Below are 20,446 nucleotides of genomic sequence, written 5' to 3' on the forward strand. Positions count from 1 at the left end.
ATCACGAGGCAGAGAAAATCCCTGACCCCGCCGGGAATCGAACCCGGGAACCCGGGCGTGGGAAGCGAGAACGCTACCGCACGACCACGAGATGCGGGCTTCTCTGAATTCAAGCCACTTCTGGAGGATTTGGTGGTTACAATATTCAATGTCGCTACGACAACCGTGTTCACTAATCCCTGTATCCGTTTTGATGCGCGCTATGAACTCAGAATTATTTGTTGCTACGAGGTCAAGTTTTCTCCCAACCATCTACTATCCGCGTGTTCTGATGAACTAACTGCTTGAAATAATTTTCAGAGAATACGTTTAGCACAATTTCAGATGATGTTTTATGCGTACCTCCGAAATTAAACATGTATTTTCACCAACGTATCTAGGATAAATTAAAGTCACCACCAGCTATAATCGTATGAGTAGGGTACGTGTCTGAGATCAAACTTTCAGTAACTGTATCGTCTGAATTGGGAGGTCCGTAAAGGGATCCAGTTATTATTTTATTCCGTTTGCCAACAATGACCTCTGCGCATACTAACTCACAGGAACTATCTACTTCAATTTCGCGAAAAGATGAATTACTTCAAACAACAACAAACACGCCACCGCCAACCGTGTTTAGCCTACTCTTTCGGAACACCCTTAGGTTCTTCGCTAAATTTTCGGCTTAGCTTGTCTCCGGCTTTAGCCAACTTGCAGTGCCTATAAATATTTGAACATCTGTACTTTCTATTGGAGCTCTGGTACTTTCCCAACACAGCTACGACAATTTACAACTGTTATACCGATGGTTCCTGTATCTACGTTCGGCCTTCACCCTTTGTGGCTGAAGCCCTTCTTGTATTTTCCCGAGACTTTCTAACCTAAAACACCACCCAGTCCACGTCAAACAGCTCCTGCTACCCGTTTAGCCGCCTCCTGCGTATAGCGGACACCTGATCTATTCAGTGGAACCCGAAACCCACCCATCCTTTGGCGTAAGTCGAAGAATCTGCAGCCTACACGGTCGCAGAACCGCCTGAACCTCTGATTCTGATCCTTAAAAATGTTGAGATGTGTGTCAAATCGTATGGGACTTAACTGCTAAGGTCATCAGTCCCTAAGCTTACACATTGCTTAACCTAAATTATCCTAAGGACAAACACACACACCTACGCCCGAGGGACTACTCGAACCTCCGCCGGGACCAGCCGCACAGTTCATGACTGCAGCGCCTGAGACCGTTCGGCTAATTCCGCGCGGCTCAGATCCTCCACTCGGCTTTGTACGAGGCGTCCGGCATCCGTCTTGTTGACTATGCTGCAAATGGTCAGCTCTGCTTTCATCTTCCAAGCAAGACTGCCAGCCTTTACCACTTCTGTTAGCCGCTCGAAACCAGAGAGAATCTCTTCTGATCCAAAGTGACACACATCATTGGTACCAACGTGCGCAATCACTTGCAGTTGGCTGCACCGTGTACTCTTCGTGACATCCGGGAGGACCCGATCGACATCTGGAATGACTCCACCCGGTATATCCACGGAGTTCATATTGGTTTCCTTTCCCTTCTTGGCAGCCATGTCCCTAAGGGGCCCCATAACGCGCCTAATGTTGCAGCTCCAACTATCAACGATCCAATTGTCTGTGATTGTCCTGATATTGCAGGCTGAGTGGTTTCCTCTGAAACAGGACAGGCGACAGCATCTAGCTCAGTCACAGTGTCAGACTGCACCTGGAATCTGTTTGTCAGACAAACTGGGAAGGCCTTATGTGCGGCCGCCTGGCAAGTCTTTCGCTGTCTGCTACGCCTCAGGGCGACCTCCCATTCGATCACAGCTGAGGAGTCAACCTCAGTGAGAGCAGTAGCTGGCCGAAGTGGCCGAGCGGTTCTAGCACTACAGTTTGGAACCGCGCGACCGCTACGGTCGCAGGTTCGAATCCTGCCTCGGTCATGGATGTCTGTGCTGTCCTTAGGTTAGTTAGGTTTAAGTAGTTCTAAGTTCTAGGGGACTAATGACGTCAGAAGTTAAGTGCCATAGTGCTCAGAGCCATTTGAACCATTTGAAAGCAGTAACTGGGCTGTTCACAGGTGAGGACCGATCGGAGGACACTGACTTGCTGGACGTCCGTTGTATCCCAATAGCCAGTTCACAACAGTGGTGCCCATCCACTGCAACCTCAAACTGTGTAACCAAAGCCATCACAGCCTCAAGCTGAGAGCGGCCACCAACTTAGCTTGCATCCACACACAACAATCGCAGTCCCTGTCCAGACCGTGGAAATCTAATCTACGCTGATAAATGGACTATCGGCACGTGCTGCGCAACTCTACTGTAGACCCTGACGAAAACGTACGAACTGTGTCTAGTAATACGCAGATATTCAAAAACCTAACCATCGAAGCACTCAGGTGAAACTGTATAATTCGCCCCTGATTAGGAACTTGTAATATGTCACAAAATCGATTTACTTTCCGTCGCAAACGAAAACGCGAGGACTGTTACTATTAGATATTAAATAAACAAACAGAAACTGAAGAAACTAGACTATTAATGCACACAGATGATAGTATAAAATTGGCTCCTGGTTAGGAACTCGTAAAAGTCACAAAATCGGTTTCTTCCCTGTTGCTGTTTGTGTCGTGGCCGACCACTGCTGCCTAAGTGACTGGCTGACTAACGCCAACAAGCGATCACTACCTTTGAAAACAGACGAACTGTAGTGTGATTTTTCGCGGTATCTATATAGATGCATATGTAGGTGAAAAACAAATGGGCAGCAGAGGTGCAGCCTGCTCACCTATGACGAGCTTCCAGTCTCCGACTCGGACGGCGGCCGTCTCACTCGCCTCGTCTGCGTTGAGCAGCAGCTCCGTGCGGCGAGACAGCGAGCCGCTGACCAACGCCTCCCATTGGTCCACGCCGTCAAGGTCACGCGGCAGCGAGGATACGTCACCACCTGCAGGCACGATGTCGCTGCAGTCAGTAAAACTCGCCCTCGCCTGGCTCTGAATTCTATATTTCTTTACAAGATCCGGTAGTTCACTGCAAAACAGGAGTCCATTTTAATGTGTACAGGAAGTTAAACTAAATAGTCACAATGTGAATGCAATCGAAAAGTGGAGCACATTTGAGTCATTCCATGTCATAACCACGTGTTGATAGTGGCTGGTATGTGTAATCTCTTTCTGAAGTGTGGTCGACATGTACGTCTTTTTATAGATGTTTTAATACACTCAGGTGACTAAACTCATGGGATTCCTCCTAATATTGTGCCACACCTCCTTTTGTCTGGCCAATGCAGCAACTCGACATGGCATGGACTCAACAAATCCTTGGAAATCCGATGCAGAAGTATTGAACTGTGCTGCCTCTATAGTCACCCATAACTGTGAAATTGATGCCTGTGCAGGATTTTGTGCATGAACTGAACTCTCGATCATGTCCCATAATGTTCAATTGTATTCTATCCAGGCAACTTGGGTTCCAGACCATTGGCTCGAATTGTCCACAATGCTCTTCAAATTAAACGTGAACAGTTGTTGCCCAGTGACATGGCACATTTTTATCGAAAAAAATTTGATGCCGTTGGTTTCCAAGTTGCCAATCATAACCATTTCTATCCAATGATCCCTTCAGTTGGACTATAGGATCCAGTCCATTCTATGTAAACATATCCCACACCATTATGGAGTCACCAACAGCTTGCTTGCTGACAATTTGGGTCTATGACTTCGTGGGATGTGTGCCACACTCTAACCCCACCATCAGCTCTCACCAATTGAAATCGGAACTCATCTGACCAGTCCACGGTTTTTCCAGTTTTCTAGGGACCAGCCAGTATGATCACGAGCCCAGGAGAGGCACTACAAGAGATGTCCTGTTGTTAGAAAAGTTGCTCGTGTCGATGGTCTGTTGCCATAACCCATTAACGCCACTGTCCTAATGGATATGTCCATTGTACTGTATGTTCCATATTGATTTCTGTAGTAATTCCACGCAGTTTTGCTTGTTTGTTATCACTGACAACTCTGATGCTCTCGGTCATTGAGTGAACGTTGGCAGCCACTGCGTTGTCCGTGGTGAGAGGTAATGCCTGGAATTGTGGTGTTTTTGGTATACACTTGACGCTACAAATCCCGGACTATTGAATTTCCTCACGATTTCCAAAATAGAATGTCCCATGTCCCATGCATCTACTTCCATCTACCATTCCCCGTTCAAGATCTATTAATCCCTGTCGTGCGGCCATAACCACGTCGTAAACCTTTTCACATGAGTGCACCCCATGCACTTCCCTTATATACCTTGTGTACGCGATATTATCGCCATCTGCATATGTCTATATCGCTATCCCAAGACCATTAGTCACCTCAGTGCATTTATCTTTAACATTATATGTAACTTTCTGTCCAGAAGCAAAGCAAAAAATTTAATAACCAAATATTGTTTAGCTACCAGTTGAACATTAACCAGTAAGATTACCATTGTTGTAACTTTGTTCGTTACGAAAATACATAGGATCCTGTGTCTTCATTAATACACTTCATCCCCTCTAGAACTGTTCGAAAACCAATCTCGCTGAAGCATTGAGGTGAACAAAACGTTATTAGAAACGTAAGACAATACCGACTTCCACTCTGCTGTACTGGCACACAGTCCAGGTACACAGCACAACGAGGCTCGCCCTCTTGTTGCAGCTGACAGTACTCAAATGTAAACTAGTGGAGAATACACAGTGATCATTCAGTCAACCACATTCAGTTGACGCTTTGTATGATTACTGTGGTGTCACAGCCAGACACGACACTTGCTAGGTGGTAGCTTAAATCGGCCGCGGTCCATTAGTACATGTCGGACCCGCGTGTCGCCACTGTGTGATCGCAGACCGAGCGCCACCACATGGCAGGTCTAGAGAGACGTACTAGCACTCGCCCCAGTTGTACGACGACGTTGCTAGCGACTACACTGACGAAGCCTTTCTCTCATTTTCCGAGAGACAGTTAGAATAGCCTTCAGCTAAGTTAATGGCTACGACCTAGCAAGGCGCCATTAACCATTTGTAACGTTGCATGTACCTCAAGATAGAGTCTCACTTGTATCATCCAGAATGCTGTATACCAAAGGACAATATAAAAGTTAAGTGTTCTAGTAGCTACGTTTTTTCTTTCACATTCATCACGTATCCTGTTCCAGACTTAACGCCAGACGGCGTGAGTTGACGCGTGCCCTTTCGGCTACTTCACTGTGGACTGGCTGCCTAAACAGTCCACTATAATTACAATGAACACGAGCGACTATTAACTGAAAGACTGGAGTGCATTTTCCATGTATTTCAGTTTATTTGCTACCATCTGCAGCAAGTGGACAATTTACGATACCTGGGTACCAGCACTGTTGTATGATTACTGGCGAGTCAGTCAATTTTGTGTTGCCTTTTTAATACCGTCATGCTTATGTGACTGGTACACTGTAATAAGTTTTCGAACATTTGTTCAGGATAGGAAGAGCATTATCGAATAAAATAGTATTCTTTACTATTTATGGAAGTGGAACATGAACGAAAGTTTATACAAGAAGAGCATAGAATCATTTCAAATGTGGTGCTACAGAAGAATTCTGAAGATTAGAAGAACTGATGAAGAAGAACTGCACAGGATGGGACAGAAAAGAAATTTGTGACACAACCCAAGTAGAATAAAGGATACGACACATCAAGGGATCACCAGTTTAGTACTGGAGTGAAGTACAGGGATAAAAGTCGTAGAGGAAACAAAGGGTTGAATATAGTAAGACGGATATGAAGAATCAAACTAGTCTTCGAACTGAAGACGACAACAACAATATCATGTAAACAGTCGACCTGCTCTTAGTATCTTCGTAACATAGTTGCAAGTGTGGTATCATCCGTGAACCAGTCGTCCGCACTTTCAAATAGCGCGCCGCCAGTTACTCCGCCGCGTTTCCTACAGCCGCCACCGTGGCACGAGGGCGCTGCTTGCCACAAAAGATCAACGATTACGCCGCTGTCAATGAGATGCAAGCGTCCCCTCTCCGGAGCTCCAGTGGTGGGTGTGTTTAAATTCGGACTTTGATGCAGTGCCCACATTTTGTGTGTTTGCCAGTTGAATAACATTTACAGACTTTCATAATGGCCAGGCTCGACGTGTTCTGAATAGATATTGTATTCAAGATTGAAAAATTATAGTTCTTTTGTATCTGCATATATGTCCACATTCAGATCAACTGTTAGCAACTGATGCTGCAGCTACCACAACAAAGTTATGTATTATTTTTACTGTTTGTTATAAGACGTAGAATAAATTACTATCTGAATTCTCTTTTCAGGAACAGTATCTGTACCTCAATCCTGGATGCACTAAAGAACCACACAGCGTGCAAAGGAAGACATAACAAAAAGGCCAGTAATGCTGATTAATGCATCCCCTCGTAGCTAAACAACATTTTCTTAATAAAATTTTATTTTGCTATTACATAAAAATTATTTCATGTGGACCAGAAAATAGACATCCTGTATATACCAAATTTCAGGCTGTTTCTCAAATCAAAAGTCTACTTGAATATCTGGAAATCATAGTTTGCTTATTCAGCCACCAGTTTTGATCATAAACATACCACCATCATGTATCATATACATCTACTCAGCAAGCCACCCAGTGGTGTGTGGCGGAGGGCACTTTACGTGCTACTGTCATTACCTCCCTTTTCTGTTCCAGTCACGTATGGTTCGCGGGAAAAACGACTGCCCGCATCTCGTGGTCGTGCGGTAGCGTTCTCGCTTCCCACGCCCGGGTTCCCGGGTTCGATTCCCGGCGGGGTCAGGGATTTTCTCTGCCTCGTGATGGCTGGGTGTTGTGTGCTGTCCTTAGGTTAGTTAGGTTTAAGTAGTTCTAAGTTCTAGGGGACTGATGACCATAGATGTTAAGTCCCATAGTGCTCAGAGCCATTTGAACCATTTGAAAAACGACTGCCGGAAAGCCTCCGTGCGCGCTCGAATCCCTCTAATTTTACATCCATGATCTCCTCGGGAGGTACAAGTAGCGGCAAACAATATCTTCGACACCACATCCAGAAACGCACCCTTTCGAAATCTGGACAGCAAGCTACACCGCGATGCAGAGTGCCTCTCTTCCAGAGTCTGCCACTTTAGTTTGCTAAACATCTCCGCAACGCTATCATGCTTACCAAATAACCCTGTGACGAAACGCGCCGCTCTTCTTTGGATCTTCTATATCTCCTCTGTCAACCCGATCTGGTACGGATCCCACACTGATAAGCAATATTCAAGTACAGGTCGAACGAGTGTTTTGTAATCCACCTTGTTTGTTGCTGGACTACATTTTCTAGGGACTCTCCCAATGAATCTCAACCAGGCACACGCCTTACCAACAATTAATTTTATATGATCATTCCAATTCAAATCGTTCCGTACGCATACTCCCAGATATTTTACAAAAGTAACAGCTACAAGTGTTTGTCCCGCTAACATAATCATACAATAAAAGATCCTTCTTTCTATGTATTCGCAATACATTACATTTGTCTATGTTAAGGGTCAGTTGCCAATCCCTGCACCAAGTGCCTATCCACTGCAGATCTTCCTGCACTTCGCTGCAATTTTCTAATGCTGCGACTTCTCTGTATACTACAGCATCATTCGCGAAAAGCCGCATGGAACTTCCGACACTATCTACCAGGTCATTTATATAAATTGTGAAAATCAATGGTCCCATAACACTCCCCTGTGGCACGCCAGAGGTTACTTTAACGTCTGTAGACGTCTCTCCATTGCTAAAAACTCTTCAATCCAGCCACACAGCTGGTCTGATATTCAGTGGGCTTTTACTTTGTTTATCAGGCGACAGTGTGGAACTGTATCGAACGCCTTCCGGAAGTCAAGGGAAATGGCATCTACCTGGGAGCCCGTATCTAATATTTTCTGGGTCTCACGAACAAATAAAGCGAGTTCGGTCTCACACGATCGCTGTTTCCGGAATCCATGTTGATTCCTACAGAGTAGATTCTGGGTTTCCAGAAATGACATGATACGCGAGCAAACAACATATTCTAAAATTCTACAACAAATCGATCTCAGAGATATAGGCCTATAGTTTCGCGCATCTGTTCGACGACCCTTCTTGAAAACTGGAACTACCTGTGCTCTTTTCCAATCATTTGGAACCTTCCTTTCCTCTAGAGACTTGCGGTACACGGCTGTTAGAAGGCGGGCAATTTCTTTCGCGTACTCTGTGTAGAGTCGAATTGGTATCCCGTCAGGTCCAGTGGACTTTCTTCTGTTGAGTGATTTCAGTTGCTTTTCTATTCCTTGGACACTTATTTCGATGTCAGCCATTTTTTCTTTCGTGCCAGGATTTAGAGAAGGAAGTGCAGTGCGGTCTTCCTCTGTGAAACAGCTTTGGAAAAAGGTGTTTAGTATTTCAGCTTTACGCGTGTCATCCTCTGTTTCAATGCCATTATCAACCCACAGTGTCTGGATATGCTGTTTCGATCCACTTGCTGATTTAACGTAAGACCAGAACTTCCTAGGATTTTCTGTCAAGTCGGTACACAGAATTTTACTTTCGAATTCACTGAACGCTTCACGCATAGCGCTCCTTACTCTATCGTTAAGCTTCTGTTTGAGAGGTTTTGGCTGCGTTTAAATTTGCAGTGAAGCTCTCTTTGCTTTCGCAGTAGTTTCCTAGCTTTGTTGTTGAACCACGGTGGGTTTTTCGCGTCCCTCACAATTTTACTCGGCACGTACCTGTCTAAAACGCATTTTACGATTGCCTTGAACTTTTTCAATAAACACTCAAGATTGTCAGTGTCGGAACAGAAATTTTCGTTTTGATCAGTTAGATAATCTGAAATCTGCTTCCTATTACTCTTGGTAAACAGATAAACCTTCCTGAGGCTGATTTTCATTCGTTAGGAACCTTTAATCAACAGTGTTGGATTATTAGTGAAACTGCTCACATTTTAGGCGGGAAAATACACTCGAATACAAAAAAAAATCACTATGAAGCAATAATACGAATGTGACGGGAATCCGTAGGTGCGCTGTACACGTACAAACAAATTATTACAATCTCATAAAACTTGGTAATTTATTCAAGAGAAATCACATGCCTCTCCATTTCCGCGTCCAGTGACGGCTGTGGGCTGAGGATGACACGGTGGCCGATGGGTAGTGTTGAGATTTCATGGCATGTTCGGGCAGAGTTTAGTTTAGTTTTACTCAAAAGAAAGTGTCGCATAAATTGAGTAGGTCAGTAACAGGTTGGTCCACGTGTGGCCCTTTTTTAAGCAATTATTCGGATCGCCATTCATTGATAGAAGTGTTGGTTGCCCTGCAGAGGGACATCGCGCCAAATTCTGTCCGACTGGCTTGTTATATCATCGAAATCCTGATTTGATGGGAGAGACCTGCCCATAGTGCTCCAGATGTTGTCACCCTGGGAAGGTCAACCAGTAGGACCTCTCGCCTTGTGCGTGTGGGCAACACCTTACTGAAGAAGAAGACCAGTGTGGCTTCCCGCGAAGGGCAACGGATCGGGCTGTACGATAACTTCGACGTGCCACTGTGCTGTATGATTCCGCGGATGAAAACCAAAGGGGTTCCGCTGTGAAATGAAATAGCGTGACTTCTGGTTCTCGGACCGTGTGGCGTAAGTGTACAGGATTTCATTATTCTAGCCTTTATAGATTGTGAGAGAAACGTACGTAACGTTTAAAAACACAATTTTCAGGAATCGCAATTTGAAGTTCAGTCTGATGTTTTTTCTTATTTCACTTCTTCAGAAGGACCCAGATTTTTTCTCATGGTTTTCCTTCTCTTCAAGCCTTCTCTTTTGGTTTCTTGTTTTCTGCCTTCTTTCCTTTGCCAGGTCTAACTTCATCTTGAGTAAAATTCACTAACTAAAAGCCCATTCTCTCTAATACCTTCATCTTCTCTACGTTCCCATAAATAAATACAAAAACTGCATCGTGAGTTGCAATTATGACAATTGTAACAGATGAAAATATGTTTTTAGTGCATCATTCCCATATGAATGAATTTAGAGACTCATTTGAATCTTGATTTTTAGCCAGGTTCGAATCCTGCCTCGGGCATGGACATGTGTGATGTCCTTAGGTTAGTTAGGTTTAAGTAGTTCTAAGTTCTAGGGGACTGATGACATAAGAAGTTAAGTCCCATAGTGCTCAGAGCCATTTAAATATTTTTCAGTCTTTATTAGCTGCTAATGACTCATCTCGTGCATCAGAATGGGGACAGAAAATAAGTTCAGTATCGGCTAGAACCCTGTAAGTGGGCTTGATGACATCACGTACACAATTTAGAAGCCTCCCCTTGTGAATGTAGGGGTTGTTATCATTCTGAATCTGTAGAAATTAATACCAGATAATGTAGCACAGATGATAAATGGGATGTTCGTCTATTGACACCATTTGGAAATATGTGGCCCATACTGCTCATTTCATGTCACTTACGCTGGATATGTTCTGGCTGATACACTTGAGGAGTGTCTCTAAGTTTCTTTGCAAGTCCATTGCTTCTTTATTAACAAAGCAGATTGTCTGTTATCGTTTCTCAGATACGGTGAAGAGTCACAGATGATATATAAAACCAAAGACTATGTATCACAACCTTCTCGATCTACCGCGTGCAAGTTTTCCTGTTCACCGATAGTACTGAAGTGTTGTTTCAAAATGTGGGAGCGTAGAATGCTAGTGTCACACTTTCAATTATTTTTCAGGCACTTCGGGTGCGATTCCATCATTGAAACTTTGTGAAGTTATTGTACATGAGCTCTCTAAATAAACTGAAAATTTACATCTTAGATCAATTTCATAATCTTGAGCCGCACCCTCCCCTCCCCCGCCCATCCCTGCTTTATATACATGTAATCCACGCGTGACTGAAGCAATTCTATTTGTAATTCCGTCAGCTCTCCGTTTTTTTCAATTTAGCTGTACTAATTTATGACATTCTCATCTTATGAACGTAATGCGTGAGTTCGCATCGCCAATGTGAGTGAGAAATGGTCTGGAGAAGTTTATGACCAGCAGTTGACAGGTGTTTGTTGTTGACAGAGTTAGGTATTCGGGGTCCACATCTAGCGTCTATGCTCCCTGCAACTGCTTTGTGAAAGCAGTTGCAGATTTGGCGCTTTACATCTGGAGATTGTAAACGTTGTTTCGGAACTGCGACGTCTGCAGCACGTCCTTCATTGTGTAACAGTAGCACCAAACACTGAAATGCAAACCAATGAAAGGGGGGGGGGGCGAATAAGACGCCTTGCATTATCCACACCGTACGCGTGAATGAATATGCTTGTACGGCAGACATGTGGACCAATACATATCGGAAAGGGTGTTATCTGACTATTACTGCGCACTCTGATTATCAAGATTAGGTACTGCGAAATGTGGTACTGATGGCAGCTCATTAAATGAAAAAAAAAATTAAAGATTCAATAAAAACTGGGGAAATAATCAAGAAACAAAAAGAATAAAAATTCTTTAACTAAGGAGTAAACTCCAGACAACTCAACAAATTATCGTTTTCCACTGACCGAGGCGCTAATATCTGCAAGACTTTGCAAATCCGTTTAGCATTATGCATGAATTATATGCGTTTTGAACGCAAATCTGAAACATATTTTTGCTGAATATTGTTTGAGGAATGGGGTCGGAGTTGTTTCATACCATAACTTATCCTGCCAAAGAAATTATCCGTTTCATGTAGAAAATTAGCTCTTAAATTCGGTAGAGACGAGCTAAGAACCACGAATATGGCTTAGTGGAACAGCTTCTTTACAATGTTTCGGTCTGTAGTCAGCACAATAAAATCATGGAAATGCTTGCAAAGAAGGGCGACTATGAAAATTGGTTACGACAAAAGCACTGAAAAAGAACTCGCGATATTTTTAGGGCCATTTAAAGAGACAAAAAAACATAGGAACCTAAAGATAAAGAGGTATTTCTACATTACTGATGACCGAATTTTTTCGTTTAATACACGCTCTGTGTCCAGCACATGAAAACTGTACTCAACTGCAAAACGCCAGTCTCAATATAGTTGGTATTTCGACAGTTCAGTGCAATTGTGCTATTATCATCTGGTATCTGACGAAACTATGAGCGCTGAAAGAGCGCGGTCTACTTCTAGTAGAGGAGAATGTTGAGATCCGGACGTAGCACGGAATAGTAACATTTCTCTGGCCTCCGATTTGGTTATTAAAAGTAAAACTCGTTTCTAATGGAAATGAGACTTTAAACTATGTGAGTCAAGTTTGCGATGAAATATCAGTTCCAGATAAGCTGGAACAAATTACCGAGGTCACAGTAATATCTTACTCTATTTTTGTGATATCTGCAAATATCTACGAGGCCTGTTCAGAAAGTAAGCTCCGATTGATTGCCAAATTGAAACCACAGTGAACATCAGAAATGTTTTACTTGTAACAATTAGCTACACCTTTCAGCTACTTCTCTACGTAGTCGCCGTTCTGACTTAGACTTTCGTCATAGCGTTGTACCAACTTTTCAATAGCCTCATCATAGAAGGCAGCCGCCAGTGCTTTCCGCCAATTCTCCACGCTGGCCTACACCTCGTTGTCTGTGTCAAAATGTTGTCTTCAAAGACAGCGGTTCATGTGACCAGAGATGAAACTCAGGGGGAGACAATTGCGGACTGTATTGTGGGTAATCTCACATTTCCATTTGAAAACGATGCAGGAGCATCTTCATTGCCCCTGCAGAATGCGGCTGAGAATTGTCTTGAAGAAGAAAGCACGACAGTTATGTAATGTTAGCTGCATAGCTTCAGGCGAAATTTCTCACCAGGCCTTCGTACTTGGCGGCAGACACTATTTTCTAGACATCTTTACGCACTCACTGCGAGCTCAGAAATGAGAAGAGCGACGTGATGCTAACTGGCGTTATACTAGAGACACTACCCAACACATCTGTGCAAAGCTTTATCGGATTTTGATAGTCGTTTCCATTTCGCGACCGATCGGAGCTTACTTTCTGAACGCCCCTCGTATTTAGGGCTGCCGACGAAATATCGGCCACGCTCGTCAGTCAAAAAATATTTTTTTTAGTATCGCTAGACTGAGGGTGACGTAATGCTTAGTCAACCGATGACGTTGACTTCCATTTAACTCTAATGGATGATGGAGACGACGATGATCCGAAGGAGAGATGAAAGCTTAATGATAGTCTCTCTCCCAAGATATGAAATTTAACGTGAAGAATGTGCAGTGTTCCGGTCTCAAATACTGCTATTGAAAGAAATTTCTGTGGACTGGAAATCTTCTCTCGTACAAATGAGGCGGGCTGGATTCGAAATCAATCGATGATATCCTCTTATATTATCCCTTTTATTATCTCCTTTCGTGACGAATCTCTGGTATTATAAAGGATACATGGATATCATATTGCTTTTTTCTGGATAGTTGTCAGTTTGAATCGATTTCTGTCTGGAAATATATTGATTTCTCTGTTAATAAGCCATACCTTTGGCGCGAAGCAGTAAGTTCAGTCTTTATTGCCGTCCGAGGTGGCTGAGCGGTTCTAGGCGCTACAGTCTGGAACCGCGCGACCGCTACGGTCGCAGGTTCGAATCTTGCCTCGGGCATGGACGTGTGCGATGTCCGTAGGTTAGTTAGGTTTAAGTAGTTCTGTTCTAGGGGACTGATGACCTCAGAAGTTAAGTCCCATAGTGCTCAGAGCCATTTAAATATTTTTCAGTCTTTATTAGCTGCTAATGACTCACCTCGTGCATCAGAAGGGCCACACAAAATAAGTGACCTGGAGGTGCAGAGATCAACTTCCTAAACGATTTATATGTTACTCGTCGATATTCAAGAAGAGTTGAAAACAAACCATAAAGTTGCACCATGATCACCGAATGAAAAATGGTGCGCCACAGTGATCAAAAAAGTTCGAACCATCAACATTGAAGGTGAACTCCTTGGGAGTTAAAAACCGTGCACGACGTTCAACATTGTATCGACTCCTAAATAATGCATGTAGAGTTATATTGGTGTGACTGGGCAGTGAGAACTGATCGAATGTGATGGCATGCAACCGAATACAGAAGAGTCTGTTGTGGAGTTTATCGTGAAACTGTCTATACTTTAAGGCGTAGCTGCAGACAATGCCGACAATATGTTTTATAGGCACGGAAAAAGCAAATACCCAGAGGCTGAAGTTGTCCAGAGGTTCCATGTGATATGTAGTGCAATGTCAAAGACTTTTCAGGAGGCATGTTTAGCTTTAAAGGAGTGTGAATTTTGTACACAGACCAGGAATCAAGTAAAAGAAAGTTACTATGACCAGCTATTGGCCAAAAGCAGCGCTGATACTCTGGATTGCTGTGACGCAATTGGTTCCTACTGCTCTTAGAAGATCACTCACACGAGAAAGAATCGTAAAGGCAGAACATCTGCAACTTCCCACAGTGTAATAAATAACTTTCCAGCCAATTTACCATCCAGATTAACAGTCGGCATCACTGCATGCGAATGCATTAAGGCATTGATGTTAGTTTAGCTTGATACAAATCTCTTGGGATCTCCAATATATTGGTTTCTGCGAAATTCCTTGGTTTCCTTCCTGACGAAATGCCAACTTCGATGACTCTTGTTGTCGATTTGATTCAATATTTGCTTCGTTTATCGTTGTCTTTCTTCTGCATTGTATTAGCACCACTAAAACTGTAGTATGGTTGTGAGTTACTCGTCAACTAAGCAGTTCAATTACGGCCCGTAGCCTCATGTGGCGCTCACCATTGGATACCTTCAGTCCTACCCCCTGTTGCCATTAGCAACCAATATTACTGTTGAATAGTAAGTAGACTATATGTGGGGCATCGAATGCAGCAAACATCAGTGACATTTTGGTGCGCACTCAAGGGGTTACTTGTAAGATGTACCTAAAACTGTGGAAAAATTCTAAACAAATGACGAAACAAGCCAATGAAGAATCAGGTCGATGTTATGTAAGGAATTATTTGGATTCAAGGATCGAATGACCAATAATTTGTCCATTGATGGCGAGAAAAATTTCATTTTTACACTTACTCATTTCATTAATTAGTAATAAAGCTTCCAAATCGGCGCACGGGCGTGATAGGGAGACGCCAATTCAGCGGTCGTATCTGCAGCACATGGTCAAACCGTACTTCTCCAGGCAGCTACGATAATGACTTCCGTATCGTGACACACACTGGAGTGTGTGTCCACCAGCCGAATTAATCTGTTTCTATTTCAGGAACATCGCGAAGAGCAATATTTATTTTATTTAGGTGGGATATTTTACTCATAGCCGGCCGAGATGGCCGAGCGGTTCTAGGCGCTTCAGTCCGGAACCACGCGACCGCCACGGTCGCAGGTTCGAATCCTGCCTCGGGCATGGATGTGTGTGATGTCCTTCGGTTAGTTGGGTTTAAGTAGTTCTAAGTTCTAGGGGACTGATGACCTCAGATGTTTAAGTCATTTGAACCTTTTTTTTTTTTTTTTGCTCATTAATCATTGCAATCACAATGATAACAGAAAAAAAATTGGAGACAATTTTTTTGCTACTACAGATTTTATTTCCTACGTGGTTAAATTCACATTAATAACTGTAAATCAATAAAGCAGACAGTGTTATAAGAAATACCAACGTGATTATTCATTCTGAGACCAATCGTCAATTTCTGATTGTCATTATTGTATACAGTAAGCTGTCTTCTGCGAGGCATCAGTATGATGTTACGATTAGACACTACCGTCCTGGAATATACCTATAGAGCACAGCTAAACTGACGTGAGTGTAGTTCCATCACCCGATGTGAGTATTTCAAAAGCGACACGAGCCTACAGACACGCGAGGCTGCTGCTACTACAACCGTCACAACAACAACGCTGAGAGCGTGCCAAACCCAGCCGCCTCTGTTCTCCCACTCTCCCTGCGATGCCTCGTTCAATCGCAGCCCTCCGATGCGAGGAGCCGGCCGGAGTGACCGAGCGGTTCTAGGCGCTACAGTCCGGAACCGCGTGACCGCTACGGTAGCAGGTTCGAATCCTGCCTCGGGCATGGATGTGTGTGATGCCCTTAGGTAAGTTAGGTTTAAGAAGTTCTACGCTCTAGGGGACTGATGACCTCAGAAGTTAAGTCTCATAGTGGTCAGTCATTTGAACCGATGCGAGCATTCGTACTGCCCCAAGCCTTGTGCCCCATCGCGTTTCGCTCGAGTGAGTACGATTCAGCGAAAAGCTCCCACTTTGCAGACCTCTATTACCTGTCATGTGTAAGGTCAATCAAAGAGCTGTGTGTATAAACACGCGCTTGTGAAGGACATCATTGGTAGGCTTGGTGAGATTAATAGCTGACGTCAGATATGTCCCGGCCAAGTTAACGAACAGCTGGAATTTTGCGAGGGCTCATACACTTGTTCCCGCGATACCACGTGGAGTAGAATGACTGCTACTGCTGTGTTGGGTGCGCTCTGAGCGATGTGTGTGTTAAGATGTGTTGAGGTTTTTGCGTACGGCACAATCTCTAGTACACGGTTTTTATTTGAAAATAAAGTGACGCAAAAGAAAGCAATAATCTGAATGGAACGGAAATTGGTAGATCTGGTATACATGCAGAGACAAAGACATGACTACAGTTTGAGAAAAATTGGATTGCATATCCAAGAGAAAGAGCTTTCCAAATTGAGCAAGTTAATAATACATTTGTCCACCTCCGCCAATTATGCAAGCAATTACTCGGCTTGGCATTGATAGAGTTGGTGGACGTCCTCTTGAGGAATACAGTGCCAAATTGTGTACAACTGGCGCAGTAGCTCGTCAAAATCCCAAGATGGTTGGAGGGCCTTGCCTGAAAGGCTCCAAGCACTCTCAATTAGTGACAGATCCAGAGACCTTGCAGACGAAAGTATTGTTTTGCAAGCACGAAGGCAAGCAGTAGAATCTCTCGCCTTGTGCGGGCGGACATCACCTGTCTGAAATGTAAGCCCAGGACGGCTGGCCGTGAACGGAAACAAGACGGAGCGTGCAATGTGGCTGACGTACCACTCTGCTGTGAGAATGCTGCGGATGACCACCAAAGATGTTCCGACCAAAGATGTTCTATTACGAAAAGAATTGCCGCTCCAGGCCTTCGCTACCGTTTTTCGGGCCGTACGCCTGGCGTCAGTCACATTGGTATTCCACCACTTTCTGAGACGTCTCCAGACATGTCTTCGATGGACATTAGGGCTCATTTCGAAGCATGTCTTAGCACTGAAGACAGTTCTACTCCAGTGAATGAGATTCCGGGCCTAAGACGTGACTCAAGACGCGCCAAACAGCTGTGGGATACCAACCTGACCGTCGGCTGCGTTACGGCTCGACAACTAGGAGCTCTTGGGTGCCATTGATGTTCATAGCAGCACACCAATGGTTCCCCTCTGCCGCAGAATTACAGAACAGCGGTACACCGACGATATTCTACTCCCCGTTTTGTTGTCCTTCATGGCAGCCCATTCTGGGGTTACATTCCAACAACGTAATGCCCGCCCCCATGGGAGGAGATTTTATACTGTATGTATTCGTTCTTGCCAAACCCTACCTTGGCCAACAAGGTTCCCGAAGCTCTCGAGAATGGAGAACATTTGGAGTATTATGAGCTGGGCCCAACAGCCAGCTCGGAAGTTTGACGATGTAATGTGTCGGTTCGACAGATATGGGCCTGATAACAAGATTGTTTGTGTGGCCATCCTCCGCAGCAAGTATATCAATTCTTGTTTTGTAAATAAAAATCCCTTTTCCTGCTGCTAGTTACTTTCTTTATCCCTTAAGCGTTTCGCCTTTTAGTTTTCTAAGGCATCATAAGTGGGATCTACAACAACACAGTTTCCTTAGTTTTAGATTATTAAACAGTTCACGCCGCGGTTATTTCTAAAAAAGTAATTACTTATGATTTGCTGACCTGCGTTTCCTCACATCTGGTCTGGAGGTCGCACTATCACTTTTATTACTACCCTATAATCACAACTTTGTTTCTGGCCTTCCTCAAATAGTTCTACATGTTTCTCACACTTTTTTGTGGAGTAGTATTGTTCTTTTGTCACTCGATTCAACAATTTCGCCGGACACTGCTTTTCACAACATAAATATTGCGAATCCATCACGTCTTTCCTCCTCTTTGGTATGTTTCCCTATTTGTTGCCAACCTAACGAAGTATGTGTTCGAGACTAACTGGAGTAGAACTGTCTTCAGTGCTAAGACATGCTTCGAAATGAGCCCTAATGTCCATCGAAGACATGTCTGGAGACGTCCCAGAAAGTGGTGGAATACCAATGTTTATACCGTGTGTGTGTATGTGCGCGGGCGAGAGAGAGGGATAGAGCCGACGAGTTTTTTTTTTTTTTTTTTTTTTTTTTTTTTAACTTTGGTGACACCTGATTTCACTTTTCCTTTCAATATTCTATGGAGGGGTTCATGGATGAGTGATTGTAAAGATGTTGGGTGCTGTTGTTATTTTATTGTACAGTATTATCATATTAATCCTTTTTGGGAGCGTTTTTCTATTACTTTATCTATTAGTGTAAATAATGAATTGCTTAGCATCTGTACTTGGTCATTCAACAGGATTTAGTCACAAAGTTGTGATTATATGGCAGTAATAAAAGTGATAGTGCGACCTTCAGATCTGATGTGAGGAAACGCAGATCAGAAAATCGTAAGTAATTACTCTTTTAGGAAAAATCGAGACGTGAACTGTTTAATAATCTAAAACTAACAAAACTGTATCGCTGTAGATCCCGCTGATGATGCCTTAGAAAAAGGAAAATGCGAAACGCGTAAGGGATAAATAAACTAACTAGCAGCAGGAAAAGGCAGTTTTATTTAGAAAATAAGTATGGGCAAGATATCTCTCACGAGGACATCCAACAACTCTATCAAACAATGCCAAGCCGAATAATTGCTTGCGTAAGGGCCAAAGGAGGAATAACGCGTTGCTGACTTGCTCAGTTTGGGTGAAGCCCTTCCTTTTGAATAGCTCATCTAATTTTAATGAAATTGTTATTTTTGCCTGCACATATACTTCTCATCTATCGATTTCCGTCAAATTCTGATAATTGCTTCGTGGTGCCTCTTTTTTTGGTCTTGGAGCGTATCAGCGTTAGGACAGAACAATAATGTTCCAAGTCGCTGTTTTCACATAAGGTTGATTCAGTCATCGGTTTGGAAGCAGGTTCAGGACAGCCACCTGGAACTTGGCATTAACTTGGACAAATTTATTTTAGTGAGCAGCTCCATCTAATACGGGAGCTTATGTTGATAATTATTTCGTGGTGGCAGACCTTCATTCTAAACATCTGCTGACAAGAGTTGGTGTGTGCAAGCGGTGGCCACGTGCTGCAGACTTAACGTAGCGTACGTTAACGGATGGCAGTTGTCGAAATGCGCGTGTTCAGAAAGTTGTGGTTTCATAATATCCTGTTGAGCGTAAATATTTTTCGCGAATAGATCTTTCGACGAATATGTCTGATGTTCAGTTTTTCACTCTGCAGCGGACTGTGCGCCAAAATGCAACTTCGTGGCAGATTAAAACTGTGTGCCGGCCGAAGTGGCCATGCGGTTAAAGGCGCTGCAGTCTGGAACCGCAAGACCGCTACGGTCGCAGGTTCGAATCCTGCCTCGGGCATGGATGTTTGTGATGTCCTTAGGTTAGTTAGGTTTAACTAGTTCTAAGTTCTAGGGGACTAATGACCTCAGCAGTTGAGTCCCATAGTGCTCAGAGCCATTTGAACCATTTTTTTTTTAAACTGTGTGAGGCTTCCAGAATCGAACTTGGGACCTTCGTTTTCCGCAGGCAAGTGTTCTACCAACTCAACTATCCTGGCACGGCTCACGATCCTTCCTCACAGCTCTACCTCCGCCAGTAACTCATCTCCGACTTTACGAACTTCACTGAAGTTCTTTAGCGAATGGAAAAGTTCCCGAGTTCGAGACTACGTTCGGCTAGTCAGTTACACGTCTGATGGTATTTTAGCAAGTTTTCTGTATTACTTGTTAGCCTTCACGGGATGGTGACCGACAAGTTTGTCTAAAGTAATATGCACTTTAAACTTAGAGCGTAAATGGAGCCATTTAACAAAGTAGATTTTGGTATGAAAGTGATTAGTAAAGTTTTGATCGATTTTGCCTTACGAATACACATTTCCTGCTATCGCGATCTGAAGATCACCTTGCACAAATAAGATCAACAGCACTGCACTGCAGCCGAATATATGTCAGATGCAGAAGCAGACGATTATACAGGGTTATTACAAATGATTGAAGCGATTTCACAGCTCTACAATAACTTTATTATTTGAGATATTTTCACAATGCTTTGCACACACATACAAAAACTCAAAAAGTTTTTTAGGCATTCACAAATGTTCGATATGTGCCCCTTC

At 43.5% G+C, this 20,446-nt stretch overlaps 1 protein-coding gene across 1 annotated transcript in view; it reads right to left on the reverse strand.

Moving 5' to 3' along the window:
• Nucleotides 1–20,446, reverse strand: part of LOC126251736 (arylsulfatase B-like) — a 219,140-nt gene that overhangs the window by 11,543 nt on the left and 187,151 nt on the right. The window contains exon 8 of the mRNA XM_049952344.1: nt 2,776–2,934. Within this exon, the coding sequence (XP_049808301.1) occupies nt 2,776–2,934 (159 nt within the window). The remainder of the gene's footprint in view (nt 1–2,775; nt 2,935–20,446) is intronic.

Source organism: Schistocerca nitens, chromosome 4, assembly GCF_023898315.1.
Source record: "Schistocerca nitens isolate TAMUIC-IGC-003100 chromosome 4, iqSchNite1.1, whole genome shotgun sequence".
In the NCBI taxonomy this organism is placed as follows: domain Eukaryota; kingdom Metazoa; phylum Arthropoda; class Insecta; order Orthoptera; family Acrididae; genus Schistocerca; species Schistocerca nitens.